General features: G+C 47.8%; 1 protein-coding gene across 1 annotated transcript in view; it reads left to right on the forward strand.

Annotated features, from left to right (window-relative positions):
- Nucleotides 1-531: 531 nt before the first annotated feature.
- Nucleotides 532-18831, forward strand: part of ZDHHC9 (zDHHC palmitoyltransferase 9) — a gene marked incomplete at its 5' end in the record, with an annotated part of 29264 nt that continues 10964 nt past the window's right edge. Inside the window, 6 exons of the mRNA XM_088461831.1 lie at nt 532-690; nt 4525-4662; nt 6197-6243; nt 7597-7701; nt 8780-8883; nt 11116-11203. Coding sequence (XP_088317957.1) covers nt 532-690; nt 4525-4662; nt 6197-6243; nt 7597-7701; nt 8780-8883; nt 11116-11203 — 641 coding nt within the window. The remainder of the gene's footprint in view (nt 691-4524; nt 4663-6196; nt 6244-7596; nt 7702-8779; nt 8884-11115; nt 11204-18831) is intronic.

Here is an 18831-nt window from a genome sequence, read left to right on the forward strand (position 1 = left end):
CAGCCGCAGATACAACAGAGAGGCCGGGAAATCTCTCTAATTGTAGTAGTGTATGTTTGTTTACTGTTAGCCAGGGATAATTGTATTTTGTGTCTAATTTGGCCACGGCATCAAACTTTATATAGTAACCGGTGACCCCTGCAGGATAAAAGTAGTTACTGCAATCTCTGAAATACAATGTTGCAGTTCTGTGCCCACATTTTGAAACTCCCAGCAATCTGGGATCTTTCATTTTCCATGAAACGTGGAGCTTTACAGAATGATTGAGTGGTTTGAATTTTTTTTTTTTTTTTTTTAAAGTATTGTTCCCCATTAATGTTCAAAACTAATCTGGATTTGGCAATCTTGCATAGTTTTTGTCAGAAGGCCTTTACCTTAATTGGATTTAATAATGTTATTGCTGCTATAAGACATGCGAGTAGTTTCTTTTCACGCTTGTATCTGCTAGATCTGTATATAATGTAAAGCTCTGCAACTTTAACCAGATAAAGCAGGAACTGTGTCTACACTCTGTTTAATTCTGCATTTCAGAGGCAGCCAATGGGAACGTGCCACAAGGTCAGCGGCCGCCTCCCCGCATTAAAAATGTCCAAATCAACAATCAGATTGTGAAGCTGAAATACTGCTACACCTGCAAAATCTTCCGTCCTCCCCGGGCCTCGCACTGCAGTATCTGTGATAACTGTGTAGGTGAGTGAGACAATATTTGTATATGTCCTGCTGTCATCCACTCACCATGACCTGCACCCTGTTATAGAGCCTGCGGCTGGCACGATAGTGTGCCTGGGTCATCATTCATGGATTCCATGTCCCCTCTGCCAGATACAGAAAGAGGCCTTTGTCATCAATACTTTTTCTCTCTGCAAAGTAATGCATGGATAATGGAAATATAGACTTAGTTATAACTCCTGTAATTAATGGGGTCTATGTACTAAGCTGTGGAGAGAGAAAGTACCAACCATCTCTCTCTCTCTCTCCTCTCTCTCCTCGTCCTCTCTCACTCTCCGCACACCACACAACCCTCCCACACACCACACCAACACAACACACACCAACACACACTCTCACTCCACTCACACACTCCACACCCACTCACTTCTCTCCCTCCTCCCCCCCCTCTCCAACACACCCTCCACCCCCCCCACAACTCACCCCCCCACCCCCCCCCACACTCTCACACCCAACCACCCCCCTCTCACACACACACCCACCCCCCCCACCACACACACACACACCCACCCCCCCTCACACACACACACAACACACCCACACCCCCACAACACACACACAACCCACCCACCTCCCCCACACACCACTCACACCACCCCCTCCCCCACTCCACACACACATCTCACCCACCTCCCCCCCCTCCTCCTCCCCCCCTCCCTCCTCCTCCCCTCCTCTAACTCTTCACCCACCTCCCCCACCACCCCCTCTCACACTCACCAACACACCCACCACCCCCACACTCCTCCCCCCCACACACACAACACCCTCCTCCCCCCCACACACACACCACCCCCCACACTCTCTCTCTACTCCCTCCTCCACCCCCCCTCTCTCACAACACACCCACCACCCCCCACACACTCTCTCCCACTCCCCCACTCTCATCACCCCCACACTCCCTCTCCCTCCTCCCTCATCTCTCTCTCTCTTTCCTCCCCCTCTCCCCCTCTCTCTCTCTCTCCTCTCCCTCCTCCCTCCACCCACTCTCTCTCTCTCACTCTCTCACCCTCCTCCCACACACTCACTCACCTCACCACCTCCCTCACTCACACTCCTCCACACCCTCTCCCTCCACTCTCCCACCACCCCCTCACTCACTCTCACTTCACTCCCTCCTCCCCCCCTCTCACTCTTCTCACCCTCCTCCCCCACTCTCTCTCTCTCTCCACCCTCCTCCCCCTCTCTCACACCCTCCACCCTCCTCCCCCTCTCTCTTCTCTCACTCTCTTCTCTCTCTTACTCTCCCTCCTCCCCCTCTCTCTCTCTCTCCCTCCTCCCCCTCTCTCTCTCTCTCCCTCCTCCCTCTCTCTCTCCTCTCCCTCCTCCCCCCTCCCTCTCTCCTCTCCCTCCCCTCCTCCCCTCTCTCTCTCTCCTCTCCCTCCTCTCTCTCTCTCTCCCCCTCTCTCTCTTCTCTCCCTCCTCCCCCTCTCTCTTCTCTCCCTCCTCCCCCCCTCTCTCTTCTCTCCCTCTCTCTCTCTCCTCTCCCTCCTCCCTCTTTCTCTCTCTCTCTTCTCTCCCTCCTCCCCCTCTCTCTCTCCTCTCCCTCCTCCCCCTCTCTCTCTCTCCTCTCCCTCCTCTCTCTCTCTCTCCCCCTCTCTCTCTTCTCTCCCTCCTCCCCCTCTCTCTCTTCTCTCCCTCCTCCCCCCCTCTCTCTTCTCTCCCTCCTCCCCCCTCTCTCTTCTCTCCCTCTCTCTCTCTCCTCTCCCTCCTCCCTCTTTCTCTCTCTCTCTCTCTCTCCCTCCTCCTCTCTCTCTCTCTCTTCTCTCTCCCTCCTCCCTCTCTCTCTCTCTCTCTCTCTCTCTCTCTCTCTTCTCTCCCTCCTCCCTCTCTCTCTCTTCTCTCCCTCCTCCCTCTCTCTCTCTCCTCTCCCTCCTCCCCCCTCTCTCTCTCTCTCTCTCCTCTCCCTCCTCCCCCCTCTCTCTCTCTCTCTCCTCTCCCTCCTCTCTCTCTCTCCTCTCCCTCCTCTCTCTCTCTCTCTCTCCTCTCCCTCCTCCCCCTCTCTCCTCTCCCTCCTCTCTCTCTCTCCTCTCTCTTCTCTCCTCTCCCTCCTCTCTCTTTCTCTCTCTTCTCTCTTTCTCTCTCTCTTCTCTCTCTCTTCTCTCTCTCCTCCCCCTCTCTCTCTTCTCTCCCTCCTCCCCCTCTCTCTCCCTCCTCCCCCTCTCTCTCCCTCCTCCCCCTCTCTCTCTCTCCTCTCCCTCCTCTCTCTCTCTCCTCTCCCTCTCTCTCTTCTCTCCCTCCTCCCCCTCTCTCTCTCCTCTCCCTCCTCCCCCCTCTCTCTCTCCTCTCCCTCCTCTCTCTCTCTCCTCTCCCTCCCTCTCTCTCTCTCTCTCTCTCTCTCTCTTCTCTCCCTCCTCCCTCTCTCTCTCTTCTCTCCCTCCTCCCTCTCTCTCTCTTCTCTCCCTCCTCCCTCTCTCTCTCTTCTCTCCCTCCTCCCTCTCTCTCTCTTCTCTCCCTCCTCCCCCCCTCTCTCTTCTCTCCCTCCTCCCCCCCCTCTCTCTCCTCTCCCTCCCTCCCTCTCTCCCCTCTCTCCCCTCTCTCCCCTCTCTCCCCTCTCTCCCCTCTCTCCCCTCTCTCCCCTCTCTCCCCTCTCTCCCCCTCTCTCCCCTCTCTCCCCTCTCTCCCCTCTCTCCCCTCTCTCCCCTCTCTCCCCTCTCTCCCCCTTATAGGAGATGTGGAAAACCGATATTTTAATGCGCTGGGTATATGTCATCGATTTTTATGTGGCCCAGAAGCTTATTAGTGATTGTTAATGTATCTGATTTACAGCAGGCAGAGCATGCATTCGTCCGTCTATGTAATTGGATGGGCCGTCTCTTGTTATACCCATTGGTGTATTTGGTTGAGCCCAAAGGAAGAGGAGTGTAAATGATTAGTTAATGCAGACGTGTCCAGCCATTCGCGACCCCTGTACCGTTACATTCATTTGTTTCTCTGGGGCCCGTTGCTGTCTGTCCAGACTTATCAATCCTACATGTACGTTTTAGCTGAAGCAGACGACAGCTGACCTATATTCTGTGATGGCCAGAATACAGATGTGTCCTCATACTTTATTGCTGCCGTACATCTGTTCCCTGCGCGACTCTGCTTTCACCAAGCGTCGTCTTCGCACGAATGTGTCTTGGTGGCAGCGCGATGCAACAAAACCGCGTGATGAGACTGCAGTGAATAATTTGATGTGCGACACTTGTATATCTGTGTACAACTAGTCTGAACCTGTATACGTAGCACTGTGATGCAACGGCCGCAGCTTTTTTTTTTTTTCATGCCATGTTCTGTTGTACAGATTCAGACTTAGATTCCCACAGATATACAAGTCGCATATCAAACGAATCAATGCAGTCTCATGAGGGGATTTTGTCGCATTGCGTTGCGAGTAAGAAGCAGATTTCAGTGAACAAATCGCTACACCGCTCGGCACAGCTCGCTTGCGCCGTATTGCGGCTAGGTGTTTGAGGACATGTGTAAGTGTATTTGGGTTACAGCAAGTATACTTACCCGCGTCCATTTCCCTCTATGGGCTCAATCCAATTAGACATGAAGGGGACTCGCTATGTTGCTGTGAACTAAAGTCAGTGAGTCCGGCGGTACCGTAACTGCGGCATACGCTTAGTCGCGCAGCGAGGGGACTCTCTGCTAATTGTATTGAGCCCCATGGCTGGGAAGTCCCTGTACTACAGAATGTAATTTCCCTTTATGTCCTAGGTGCTGGATTGCAGGCTGTCTGTAAACTGCCTTTGTGTCCTTCTCAGAGACGTAACCTATAGTGACGGAAATCTCTCCGCCTCCTTTTTGCAGAGCGCTTTGACCATCACTGTCCGTGGGTGGGAAACTGTGTCGGGAAGAGGAATTATAGATACTTCTACCTCTTCATCCTCTCCTTATCCCTCCTGACAATCTACATCTTCACCTTCAACATTGTCTACGTTGCCCTAAGTGAGTTACTCCTATATGGAGGTGAAATGTTTGTTAATCTGTCATTGACCCACAGAGGGGTGGCCATCTTGGTAGCTGGACCAGTGTCTTTGTGACCGCAGCCCATCCATTAGGGATAAAAGGGGAAGTTGCAGAATTGAACACGAGTTGCTCTTGCGGACATCTCTTGTGGGTTGTTTTTGTTTTATTTTTTTTATATCGTGTTTTGCGATCTCTATAGCCATGTGTACAAGATTTACAGGCGTTGCCCAGCCGTATACAACTCCACTTGCAACTATGAGGGTGGAACTTTGCTGTATCGGGACCTTCTCGCGGCCTTCTCGCGTCGTCAAAGTTCGCTGAGAGCGTGTGGCAGAATTGCGGGCTATGCACTCTTGAGCGCACGTGGATATTCACCTGTTTTTCAGATGTGTCCTTTACACCAGTGATGGGGCTGGTGCCAGTGCACCCTGATAATGGTCATGACGGCTGTGAAACATGGCATGTGGATAGGGGGTGTCCATCTGCAGACATGCGTACAGCTCTGCGCACGGGTAAAAATGCGCATTTAGTTCCATGCACACAATGCAGGTTCATTTGTGGGCGACTTGCTTCCAGTTCTGCATCAGCCCCAACATTTAAAAAGCTGCGTCGTTCTGTGTGTTGGGGTCTAGATCAGTGGTGTCAAACTCCGGCCCTACAGTTGCTGTGGGACTACATATTCCAGCATGACCTGCCACAGTTTTGGCATGCCCTAATAGCAAAACTCTGGCAGTGCATGCTGGGATGTGTAGTTCCACTGCAACTGAGGGGCCAGAGTTTGACACCACTGGTGTAGATGAAAGAATGGCTTCCTCCATGGAAGGTCCTTAATGAAAGCGCGATAAAAGCCCAGGTGCCGCACAGTCGGCTTCAGTCCTGCAGTGCGCCTTCATTTGCACAGTTGCTTCGCGCCTAAGCGCATGGGTGTGTGGGGGAGCAGAAACTTGCATATATCCCTGTGGAGCAGTGTAATAGCCAGACTTCATTTTGGGCTGTCGGGGAATAGCAATTAGATAACTAGGTACAGAGGGGACGGTTTTGCAGCAAATCCTATGGTAAATGCGAGGCCATATTCACTTTACGAGAGGACCTGAATTGCGTCTATATATATATTTTTTTTTTATGGTACGTGTTTCACTCCTTCATGTTTCACCTCATGTAAGTAAAAAGCGACTCCTGATTATTCAAGCCATACGTGGTCTCAGCCGAGCAATTTTATTGAAGAAAATCTAATTGCCATTTTAATATATGGATTAGATCTAAAGCAGTAGGAGGTTAGATTTCAATGTGGCTTTTGCACTGTGCGCCGGTTCGGATATGTACGACTCCCGACAGCTGCAATTCACAGAGGCGACTCGCAAAAAGCCTTGTGTAGGCACGCATCTTAAAGCGCACTGGGTGGGTTATCTAGGTGCTGGGTACCAAATAGTGTTCATGCTCCCATCCCCCCCCCATACCCGCTAACACAGCAGCGTCTTGCAGATACAGATTTTAATATTTGTTTCTTTTGCAGATTCCTTAAAAATTGGTTTCCTGAACACTTTGAAAGAAAGTCCGGGGACATATCCTTTTATTGTCTAAAAATATGTGGATTAGCTGTTGTTGGACAGAGTTTGGTTTAAGACGGTGTTTCCCAAACTCATTCCTCAGGGAGCGCTAACAGTGCATGTTTTCCAGGTCTCCTCACAGAATCACAGGTAAAATAATTAGCTCCACCTGTGGATCTCTTAAAATGTCTGAGTAATAAATGCACCTGTGTGCCAACTAGGAAACTTGGAAAACATGCACTGCTAGTACTTCCTGAGGAATGAGTTTGAGAAACACTGGAGTAAGATGTGTGTAGGTATTAAATAAAATTACTTAATTAAAAATATTTATATAAACTTTTTTTTTTTATTTACTGCTACAAATTTTATTGTGTTCCTGTTATAGTTCCGGCCCGTCTCCGCTCTGCATTCACTCTATCGCTAAGCTGGCGCATTCTTAGCTTCCTCTTCTATTACTCAAACCTCTTCCGAAATTTTCATGCCTCCCCTCTTAGGGCATCACATGCACTTTTCCAACACAAGGGGGCGTGGTACCTACTTAACAAGAAACAGAAGTGTCTTTTTGGAGTGTAATATAGGGGTCTATTTACTAAGCTGTGTTAGGAGGTAATGTGGACGGAGGTAAGGTACCAGCCAATCAGATCCTAACTGCCATCTCACAAGCTGTGTTTGAAAAATGACAGGAGCTGATTGGCTGGTACCTTACCCGTTCACTTTATCGCCTAACAGAGCTTAGTAAATAGACCCATAATGTTTTCTGGATGCAGACAAATTACATTATCTGTGTTTTTGCTTAGGAAATTCAGTATTTTTTATTTTCAAATGTAAAACAATTTTTCTGCTGGATTGTTAATGACCTCTGTTAGATGCACAAAGTGATATGTTTCTCAGTCACATCCCATATACTTTTGTCTGGTGCTGTGAGGGGAACAGAGGCCCTGGAACAAATGGGTAGAAGTAGTAACAACCCCTGGTACTCCATCTGGGGAGTGGACATCTGTAACGGAAAACAACTTTTACTAGGTATCAGAGCAGCTTTAACAGTGGTCGGTGCTTAATATAGACCATATGTACTACCCCGATTGGCACAGTTCTTTTTTTTTTTTTTTTTTTTTTTTACCGGGGCGATTTCTGTTTATAACTTAATGAAGTGTAATCATGATACATGTGATAATCAATAGACTGCAAATGTCATAGTGACGGAACAGTTACCTTCATTAACTCTGTCGCAATTCAGACCATAGAAATCACATTTCTGATAGGTTACTCTGGGTATTCCCACTTTGGCTTTGTCTTGGTTCCGTTGGCTCTGCCACTTTTAGAACAAAGTTTATACCTTTGGATTTGACTCCTTAACTCATCGGTCACTGTTCTTGAAGTCTTTATCTGCTTCTTCACGCTCTGGTCTGTAGTGGGTTTAACTGGATTCCACACGTTCCTGGTGTCTCTCAACCAGACAACCAATGAAGATGTAAGTACATAAACATGACTTTTTTTTTTTTTATTTCTCCTTCTGGTTAAAGTCCTCTTTAATGGTTCTATTTATGGCTTGGCACCATGCCTTCCTGCTGCTTTTACTCTTACTGGCTTTCCCCATCTCCCGTCCCATATATAACAGGTCTGCTCCCAGCACTGGATACAGTTGTATCCAAAGAGCATTTCCATGTTGTGTCCAAGGGCAACAGAAGTACACCATTTACACCTGGCTGATTATATGAAGTCTCAAAGAAACAGATGTTTCTAAAAATAATAATACACAGATTTACCTAAAAATAATATAAATTAAACAATGAGATTAGTAAGAGCTGTATCCGGACATGTTTTAGGTCTGATGTAGATGCCCATAGCTGCCCCCTTACATCTTGGATAAAACATGCAGCTCAGTACTTCCACTGCTGTGACCTCTGTTTAAATTTATTTACTGAGTATGCAAAGTTCCCATATGATTAATAATAAACGTAGTTAAGTTGGACAGTCTTGGAAGTTATTTATTTGGTGTTGTGGAAAGCTGTGAGGCCCTAATGCTAAGAGAGCTCCTATAAATGTATAATTGTGCCATCCATGTAATACATGAGGCTGACAATATTGAGAAGGGCATGCTTGTGTACTGGCAGCATTTATATATGAATGCCGGAAATCTGTTTTGCAGAGCTCCTCGTACTTACTGTACGGGGGCAGCACGCCATCGTCATCTCCGCAGGGGTGTGTGACTAAATCGCCTGACAGCTGCGATCACTAGCTTAGGTCACCCAGAATGTTCCCTCGGCCAGAAAAATGACCTTTTTGTAGCTTTTCAGTAGCGCTGTCCGCATCTGTCATTAGTTTGCAATCTGAGTGAAATGACTTTGGTGAGAAATTACATCCGATGGGATAAAAATTGGAAATTTTGGAAGAATTACTTTCTTGTTGTTGAGCTGATTAAAGTACTTGAATGTTCCTTCTCCTATTCTGATATACACTTGATATATATATGAACCCATGTGAGCATTTATGGGACGTGGTGGTCCACTTCTTTCCAAGCTAACGAAACTTCCTTTTTATGTTTCCAGATTAAAGGATCCTGGACTGGTAAAAACCGTGTACAGAACCCCTACAATCACGGCAATCTTGCAAAGAACTGCTGCGAAGTGCTATGTGGACCGGTGCAGCCAAGGTACTGCGCAATACATACGCCAAACTCCACGGTGTTTCTGGAACGTGTAACATTACAGGAATTCCCATAGTAATCTGTTTATTTTAAATTGAAAACTTTCACCCTCCACTGTATACAGATGCCAGATGTGACAGCCAGCGTACAAGGGGAGGGTTTAATTTTGTAGCGATGCCGTCACAATCGTCTGGTAACGACTGCAGCCTAAGTATTCCAATAACTAGCACCCTAATTATTAAGTGCCCTGATTGTACTTGTTACTGGAATCTTGGTGGCATTATAGATTATTTATTTTTTTTTGGTTTATGCCTAAGTGCTTCTATCCGCTCCACTTGCAAGAGAAAATAATTTGTTCTATATTGTGTAACTGATTGTCCTTCTTGAGTTGGCCGACCCTAGTTTGCAGGACCCTAGGGGAGTGTCTGGCCTGTATCCAGCTGTTACCCTTGGTGTGTACACACATGTCGGGCTTATTTACAGCCCTGTAATCCCCCTACGGGTCTAATTTATTGTGGAAGTGACCAAACCTAACTATATGGAAAAGTGCAGTTTGAATCACAACGTGTTTTGCAAATGGCTTATTTTTAGATTTGATAAAATAATAGTTACATGTCTGTATTCCCAGCAGAAAGCCATTTTGAAGCTGATTAAAGCTGCCTAAGCACAGATCGTGTGGTTCAGTCTGATTTAATGAACACTGTTCTGCCTACAGTTTGGCCACCAGCATGCAGGGTCAATTGCACAAAATCATTTCCCATCAAGCTGAAAGTTCCGTTCACAGAATGCCACAAGCCTGTCCCCTCTTTATTTTTTATTAAATATTATCAAACTAATGTTTATTTAGTCAGAAGCCAAATCTATTTTTAGTTTTTTGGACTGTGAAAGTAAACCCAAGAACCCATGCAAATATGGTGAGAACATGCAAACTCTACACACTAACACAGGGCCTTGGTTGGAATCGCACTCCTGACCCTAGCACAGTAATATTGATGCTAACGGCTGTTGTGAGTGTCAACGGTCAGAATGTCGACAATGGTATTTTAAACTAAACTCAACTCTAACCCTAATTGCATCTTAAGCCTAATCCTATAATCATGTGTTGACATGTTGAATATATAGAATTATAATATTTCTCATACAAAATACATACGCTATTGTTACGCAGGGACTCAGTCCCTGAACCTCTCATTAACTATAACGTAATGTCCTGGGCCAAAATGTATTTTCCATATGATACGTTTTATTTGAAAATCTCTTCTGAGTGATTTCTCTTCTAAATACCCTATAATAAATAAAGTGTGTAAGTGTGTGTGTGTTTTTCTTTAGCCCCTCCCTGAACCTATTTTTTTCCAAAAAAATATATATTATGAGAGAGATCCCAAAAATAAGGAGCATGTAAGTCCCCACTGAAATGAATAGGACTGACTCCATGGATTTAGCAAATTGGGTTATAAATACTTTGAATTTACAAGGTGTAAATACTGGACAATGCACAGTATAACCTGATTTGCTAAATCTGTGGAGTGCCACCTATTCCTTACAGTGGGGGGCTTCTATGCTCATTTATGGGACCACACTTTATCTTACGCTGAGGAAGTCACCACGGTAATTGCTTAAATTATTGTCCAGAGTTCCAAACTTTGCCACTAATCTAAATCTATTCACGCAGGAATCCTACTTCTTCAATGTGGGAGCAAACCGTGTGGTCTTCTGAGATCTGAATATTATCAGATACCAGCGCCCTGGCCTAGCACGCCACTTCTGTATACTCTGTATTATACGTAGTTGAGCATTTCTGTACATTGTTTGCCAGTCAGTAAGAACCAAGCTAGGTACATGCAACAGCATTTGCTGAACGTATTAGATCTGAGGAAGGGACCTTCGTGGTTCTGCTTCTGACGGAAAAGAACTTTCGTATCCGAGAGGAGTCGCATGACTGGCTGCGTTATGCTGCAGGACTCTCGGGGAGCTGTCCTGCAGCTTTAGAATTACTCAGACTATGTTCATTTTTTTTTTTTTTTTTTTTTTTTTAGTTATTTAAAGTAGTACATGATCCTCATTTATCAGCCAGGTTGCTAGGAAGATGTCCTCCTCACTTTAACACCAATCTGATCATACTGCAGATTTCAGGCTTCTTTCCCTTCCCCCTACCAAACGGGGTGAAAAGTCCTTCAGCACCAAAGGAACTCATCAATGGATGCTTGATTATTATTACCACCTGTTTTCTCATTGCAGCGTGCTCGACAGAAGAGGTATTCTCCAGGAGCCAGCAAGTCTTCCAGGGCAACCTGCGCAAGAAAACTGCATCACACAGCGAGATTCTGTAAGTGTGGCTCTCCTCTTCCTCTCTCTGTCTCTCTCCTCTTCCTCTCTGTGTGTCTCTCCTCTTCCTCTCTGTCTCTCTCCTCTTCCTCTCTGTCTCTCTCCTCTTCCTCTCTGTCTCTCTCCTCTTCCTCTCTGTGTCTCTCTCCTCTTCCTCTCTGTGTCTCTCTCCTCATCCTCTCTGTGTCTCTCTCCTCATCCTCTCTGTGTCTATCCTCTTCCTCTCTGTGTCTCTCCTCTTCCTCTCTGTGTCTCTCTCCTCATCCTCTCTGTGTCTATCCTCTTCCTCTCTGTCTCTCTCCTCTTCCTCTCTGTCTCTCTCCTCTTCCTCTCTCTGTCTCTCTCCTCTTCCTCTCTCTGTCTCTCTCCTCTTCCTCTCTGTGTCTCTCTCCTCATCCTCTCTGTGTCTCTCTCCTCATCCTCTCTGTGTCTCTCTCCTCATCCTCTCTGTGTCTCTCTCCTCATCCTCTCTGTGTCTCTCTCCTCATCCTCTCTGTGTCTCTCTCCTCATCCTCTCTGTGTCTCTCTCCTCATCCTCTCTGTGTCTCTCTCCTCATCCTCTCTGTGTCTCTCTCCTCATCCTCTCTGTGTCTCTCTCCTCATCCTCTCTGTGTCTCTCTCCTCATCCTCTCTGTGTCTCTCTCCTCATCCTCTCTGTGTCTCTCTCCTCATCCTCTCTGTGTCTCTCTCCTCATCCTCTCTGTGTCTCTCTCCTCATCCTCTCTGTGTCTCTCTCCTCATCCTCTCTGTGTCTCTCTCCTCATCCTCTCTGTGTCTCTCTCCTCATCCTCTCTGTGTCTCTCTCCTCATCCTCTCTGTGTCTCTCTCCTCATCCTCTCTGTGTCTCTCTCCTCATCCTCTCTGTGTCTCTCTCCTCATCCTCTCTGTGTCTCTCTCCTCTTCCTCTCTGTGTCTCTCTCCTCTTCCTCTCTGTGTCTCTCTCCTCTTCCTCTCTGTGTCTCTCTCCTCTTCCTCTCTGTGTCTCTCTCCTCTTCCTCTCTGTGTCTCTCTCCTCTTCCTCTCTGTGTCTCTCTCCTCTTCCTCTCTGTGTCTCTCTCCTCTTCCTCTCTGTGTCTCTCTCCTCTTCCTCTCTGTGTCTCTCTCCTCTTCCTCTCTGTGTCTCTCTCCTCTTCCTCTCTGTGTCTCTCTCCTCATCCTCTCTGTGTCTCTCTCCTCTTCCTCTCTCTGTCTCTCTCTGTCTGGGTCTCTCCTCTTCCTCTCTCGTTTTAATTTATTTTGTGTGTGTATATTTGAGATGTAAATCTTGCCCAAAGTCAGATTTGAACCCACAATTCCTTCCACAAAATAACAATATTCATGTTTTGAGCTCTCCATTGTAAACTATTAGCCTTGTACATGTTTAAAATATTCTGTTTTTCTCCATAACATATATTTGAAGTGAGCCCAGTGGGAATGAACTGTTGTAATAACTAAATGTGAAGTGTTTTCCTCATGTGGTTTTCTACTTCCTGTAAACATCTACCAACAATACATATTTCTGTACATTTTTTTTTTTATTTTCTTTTATAAATAATTAGAGATGAGCGAGTTCGGTTTCCAGAGATCCGAACCCACCTGAATTTAGCAGAACCGAGTCGGGTCCAAGCCGGCTCGGATGTTCAAGCATTACTCGTATCTCTCAAATCGAGGCAAAACCATACAGACGAAATCTCGCGGTTCGTTAGCTTTCGTCTCTATGATCAATGTAGTATATAAGGGACCACGCGACGGTCACCATTTCACTCTGGCTGTGGAGACTGAACAGGGAGGGTGGGTAGTGTAGGGCTGGGAGAGGTGCTGGTGCTGTCTGCTGTGTCCTGGGCTGGTGACTGCTGATCCATTCTGGGCTGGTGCCTGTGATAGCTGTCACTGTGCTGCCTGCTGTGTCCATCTGGGCTGTTGCTGATCCATCTGGGCTGTCTGCTGTGTCCTGGCTGGTATTTTTCATGTCTGCTGTGTCCATCTGGGCTGGTGCAGAACTGTAGATACATCTGGGCTGGTGCTGTGTCCATCTGGGCCCAAGTTCTGGACTAAAAAAAAAAATTAATAAAAAATAAAAATATATAGTGTAAAAAAAAACAAAAAACAATCAGTCTTTTTTTTATATTTTTCTGTGCGTGTGTGTGTGTGTGTGTGTGTGTGTGTGTGCGTGCGCGTGCGTGTTAGGCTTAACCGCAGTACCGCACAAGATTCAGCCAGCAACGCAAGTTGCAAGCTAGTGCTGCCTGACTCCAATTGTGATCAATCTGTGCTCTGGGCCCAAGTTCTGGAGCATAAAATTTTTTTTAAATCAATTGTCTTTTTTTCTAATAAGTGTCGTGCGTGTTAGGCTTAGCCGCACAGAATCTAGCAAGTCGGCAACGCAACCTAGTGCTGCCCGACTCCAGTCGTCGTCAATCTGTGCTCTGGGCCCAAGTTCCGGACCCGAAAAAAACCCTCCCAAAAAAGTGTCTCTTGTCTATTTATTTTATGTATGTATATGTGTGTGTGTGTGTGTGTGTGTGTGTGCGTGTTAGGCTTAGCCACACAAGATACAGCAACACAACCTAGTGCTGCCCGACTCCAGTCATCACCAATCTGTGCTCTGGGCCCAAGTTCCGGACCCGAAAAAAACCCTCCCAAAAAAGTGTCTCTTGTCTATTTATTTTATGTATGTATATGTGTGTGTGTGTGTGTGCGTGTGTGTGTGCGTGTTAGGCTTAGCCACACAAGATACAGCAACACAACCTAGTGCTGCCCGACTCCAGTCATCACCAATCTGTGCTCTGGGCCCAAGTTCTGGACCCGAAAAAAAAGTGTCTTTTGTATATTTTTTTTCTGTGTGCGCACGACTGCACGTGTGTGAATTTTGTAACCGCATCTTGGCTACACTATTGGTGCTTGTGACAACGCAGAAAATATGGAGAGCTATCACATGACAGGAGAGCAAGGCCAAGAACCACATGTTGTAGCTGCCGCCAGCAGTCGTCATGATAATGCAAGGCCGTCAACTTCCTTGTCCTCTATGAAGGCCCATGTCTTCAATCCTCAAGGGTATCCCAACCATCATCTTTGCACAGTCCTCAACTCTATTAATAATTCTTTCTACTTCAGGGTCCATAGGGGGTCCACAGGGTTGACCTTGGGGTATAGGTTGGGAACCAAATCCGGGCACCACGCAGTTAAAGCTTTTAGCTCCCAGGATGCACTTGGGTCCACTCTCCCTATAACCCCACCCCCAGCCAGAGGCACCTCAGTTTAAGTTGTGCCCGGCCGGAGTCGGGTCACCGTTTAGTGCAGTGGGGAGCTGATTAGCAGCCCCTAAGCTTTATTTTTTTCTAAAGGACAGAGTTTTTTATTTTTCCTTTGGATTCTTCAGAGCGGCAGCGTCAGACTGTCCATAGGACGTCTAAGCTGTCGCTCCGTCACCCCGCTGGCGCTGAGACGCCAGTACAGATCTGGGGATCTCAGCGGGACCCCAGAGTCTGTACTAGCCGGACTCTGCGGGCGCCCAGGACTGCTGCCGGATTCACGGGGAGCAGGTAAGGCGCGGGTCACCGCTTGCGGTGATCCGCGCATTTGAAATGCAGTCCTGTGCCTCCGGTCTCTGGGGACAGACCGGAGGCGCCGGCAGTGGCGGCGGGCCCCCCATACCCCGTGTGTCCACTAGACCACCAGGGACTTAGTGTTCGGTGCAGGGAGCCGGCGTCCCGGGGGTTAATAGCCGGCCAGGGGAGGCAGCCTTCCCTGTTACAGCGGCTCCTCCCCTCAGCTCAGCGCGCCTTTCAGTATCCATAGTCTGGCGTCGCTGAGCTGCTTCCTCCGCGGGCCACGCTTCTTCTGAGGTCTCCAGCGGCCATTTTCTCTGTGGTGCAGCAGAAATCTCTGGAGATGGCAGTGAGTCCAGTCCCCCTGCGTACCTCACCATTAGGTCAGTGTACACAGCGCTGTAGCCTTCCCAGACACTGAATCTGGGTAAGTTGCATGCAGTGTAATAGTGCAGTATATTATATGACATGTTTATGTATATATGTGTATATCTGCATTGTATGTGACTTATGCTAGTGCTGACTGTACTTTATTCTCTCACCTGTCAGTGTATATCTATCCCTTTCCTTATCTGCCCTAATACAGCTGTACTTGGGGTGGTTCTGAGACCTCACATTTATATACTTGTTAATATTTGTGAGGTTTGTCACATACTGTTGCGTGCTGCACGTTGCCATATTTTGAGTGGAACTGTGTGTTGCATACGCTGAAAATGGGTCCCTGCAGCTAATTTTTAGTTTCAGTCAGGACCAGTATAGCGCTGCTTGATCACAAGGCTTGGTCAGATATGTCTGACCAGGAGATAGAGCGTTATACTGCACCCATTTTTACTATCCTGCAAGCCATGTGCTGCAGGTGTTAGTGCGGAGGATTTAACTCTTAAAGGGTTCTGTATGTGGTGTCATCGGGTGCCGGTCCCTTTCACGACCCCCTTGGGCTGTTTGTTTTCTCGGGATCCTCTTAATTGCGGATCGCCGGGCGGGCCCCATTGTTGTACCTCACTTGGGGTTACTTCACCATACTGCCCTTTTCATCTCAGGGTATCTCGCAGTTTCTTGCACTCTTCCCCTGTGACACAGACTACCGCTCCCTACAGGGGTTTTTTCGAGTATATGAATTCCCCCTGGTGCCACAATAGTCTGTCATGCCCCTTGCAGGGATTACCACAACAGCCACCCTGGGTGGAAGTCGTTTTTCTATGAAACGCAAATTGGCGTGGTTGACGCCCTGTGGTTACTTCCCACTTGGCTCTACCGTGAACTGGATACTGTTTTGGGCTCTTTCCCTCTTACACGGGGGGGAAGCCTATCTCAAGTATTATTATCCCTGCTTTCGGGCTGGTAGCAGGTCCATTCTGGTTAGAGTGAATGTTGACCTGCACCTGTATCATACACCCTCAGTATTACGTGCATTCTGGGTCCCTGTTGCTGACTAGCGGGTGGATCGCAGGGCGGGACTCTGGCTGTTGCCAGATATGAGGTATTACAACAGTGTTTGGTCTCCTGTCCCAAATTCCCTGAGGGTCATCATGAGCCCCTCCTGGGGTGGATGGGCGTGTTACTCGTCGGATTACAGACGTTACTACGCATCCCATTCCTGCGTGGTCGGATTCTTCTGATCCGTAGGTGGTAACTCTGCCTGAAATCAGTATACTCGCTTTCAGGGGTTGTTAACCAGCCATGCTATAGCCATGGTAGGATGGGTAATACTATTGCATACTGAGCTGATGTATTTGTAATGTTTTTCCCCTCCAACACGTCTGGGGTTCAAGTGTATTTGGTCGCTCACGTAATATATGCAGTTGTCATAGGTGGACATGCCTATATTGGATACCAGCTCCAAACTTTCAGAGTTCCGGCTGCGACGGTATCCTCCGTAATACCCTATGGCTGCGCTCTGGGAATGCAGAGGTGCAGATACCATCTATAGGGTATATCTGACCTTGACAGTGGCAGTACAAATTTCCCGCCGTCAGCTATGCTCACTACGGGGCCTCAGACTATTAAGTCTTTTTGTCCTCTGGGTCAGCCTAAAGGTCTGTTTTTTCATAGACTGTCGGCCTTTACAAGGGCTGACATATCCAGTTCCGAGCAGGCCTGGACTGCCAGCCGATCCTGCTTCTGAACCAACGGATATATCGTCAGCCTGACGAGACAGGCCTACCACTGGGAGATGGCGATTTCTCAGTTTGCCCGGTACTAGTGTCTAGTTGCCGCGGCTACGTGGGTAGGAGGGTACGCCCTCTCTTTGCTCAGGCGGCCTATTTCCATGTGATGGTACGCAGGCCCTTATTCGGAACAGGGCCTTACAAATCCAGAAAGCTATACAGTTGTTGCGGTAAGCGGAGCTAATTGGGCCATCCCCACTTTCTCAGCGAGGGACTGGTTGTTCTGCTTTCTTTCTGGTGCGGTGGCTGAATGGTCCTCTTTGGCCTATTCTCTGTCTCAATTCCCCGAACCAGTTCCTAAAGCTACCTGGGTTCAGGAAGCAATCCCTATGCTCCATCATACTATGTTTGGAACCCGGGGACTTTATGGTATCACTGGATATACAGGACGCGTGCCTACGGGTACTTACAGAGACCTTACCTCAGCATGGACTGAGGTTTGCTGTATCACAGCACTTACGATTTTTCGGGCTCTGCCTGTTGGGACTGATCTCAGTCCCACAGGGGTTTACCAGCATTTGGGATTTTCTGACAGTTCTTCTGTTCAGTATATCCCAATGCTCCTGTACCTGGATGGCCTCCTGCTCTTAGCAGGATCACCGGGGTACTTTACAGCCGGGTCTGGTTGACTGTGGGTTCTTCAGGGTGCAGATGTTTAATCAAGGGGAAAAAAGTCCTCCCTGCATCCCTCTCTGGGTATTCTTCACCTAGGAGCCCTGCTGGATTCTCAAAATCTGAGAATTCTTCTGGCTTAAGACGGCATCTCCACTCTTCCATTAGGAGTACATGGATGTCTGCGCAGTCGCCATATGTCTTTACACTCTGGGATGCATGGTCCACTATTCAGTGTCTGCCTTTGGAAGGGTGGAATGGGCTCAGTTCCATTCCAGGCCTTTCCATAATTGGCTTATCTACAGATGGAACGAGTTTTTTCTGTCGGATCACTGTTCAAACGATGATGCTCTCCCCGGAGGCAAGTCTGTCCCTTTTCGGGTGACTATGGCCATCTCGTCCAGGGTATTCTTTGCTAAGGACAGTGTCTGGTTCGCATCCATTTCAGTGCAATTGGATGTCTGTCGATTCCACCCTGTCAATTAACTTGTTGGAACTTTAGCCTGTCTTGGGCTTCACTCTGGCATAGCCCTTGTTTCCAGGTGAACCTGAAAAAGTTCAGTCCGACAGGGTCAGAACAGTGGCTTCCTTTTTAGCAATACTGTTCGTTGGGTGGCAATGTCAGGTATGTCATACATTCGGGAATTGTCTGAGGGTCTCCTCCCGACCATCTCGACAGTGTTCATTTCGGGTGCTCTCCATTGGGAAGCAGGAGTCCTCAGCCGTTACGACGTGCATCCCGGGGACTAGTCTCTTCCCCAAGAGAGGTTTCATCTCCTGGTGAGCAGGGGGGGGGGGCCCTCCTGAGGTGACACTCATGGCCTTCTGACTCTATCACACTATGGTGTTACAGTCCAACTCTGGGGATTCTGAAGCAACCTTCAGTGACTCTTTGTCGGTGAAGGGGTTCTTCCAATTTGCGTACCTGTGTTCTCCAGTCTCCATTCTTCCTCGAGGGAAGTGTTTCAATAGAGACAGAGATGCTTTCCTGCTGGTGGCTCCTGATTGCCCCAGATGTCAGGGGTACTTGGTTTTTCGGAGTCTCTCCATCGATACTCCATTCCTGATGCTTCGCTACCCAGAACTGTTGTCTCAGGGTCCTGGGGTTTGCCTTGGACCTGGGTCGTTTGTCTTTGACTACGTCCCTATAGTGGTCTTACGGCTTCCATGGCTTTGTCATCGTTGGAATGATTGGAGCACATGGATCAGCTTTTGCTGGGACCTACCACAATCTGTGGCAGCCATAATTCTTATGGTATTATACCTATCAATACGATCCTCTGGTGTCCAGGATTTCCAGATTTTCTGGCATTCCTTCCGGC

This window comes from Taudactylus pleione, unplaced genomic scaffold (genome assembly GCF_031769625.1).
Source record: "Taudactylus pleione unplaced genomic scaffold, aTauple2 ptg001107l, whole genome shotgun sequence".
NCBI classification, from domain to species: Eukaryota; Metazoa; Chordata; class Amphibia; order Anura; family Myobatrachidae; genus Taudactylus; species Taudactylus pleione.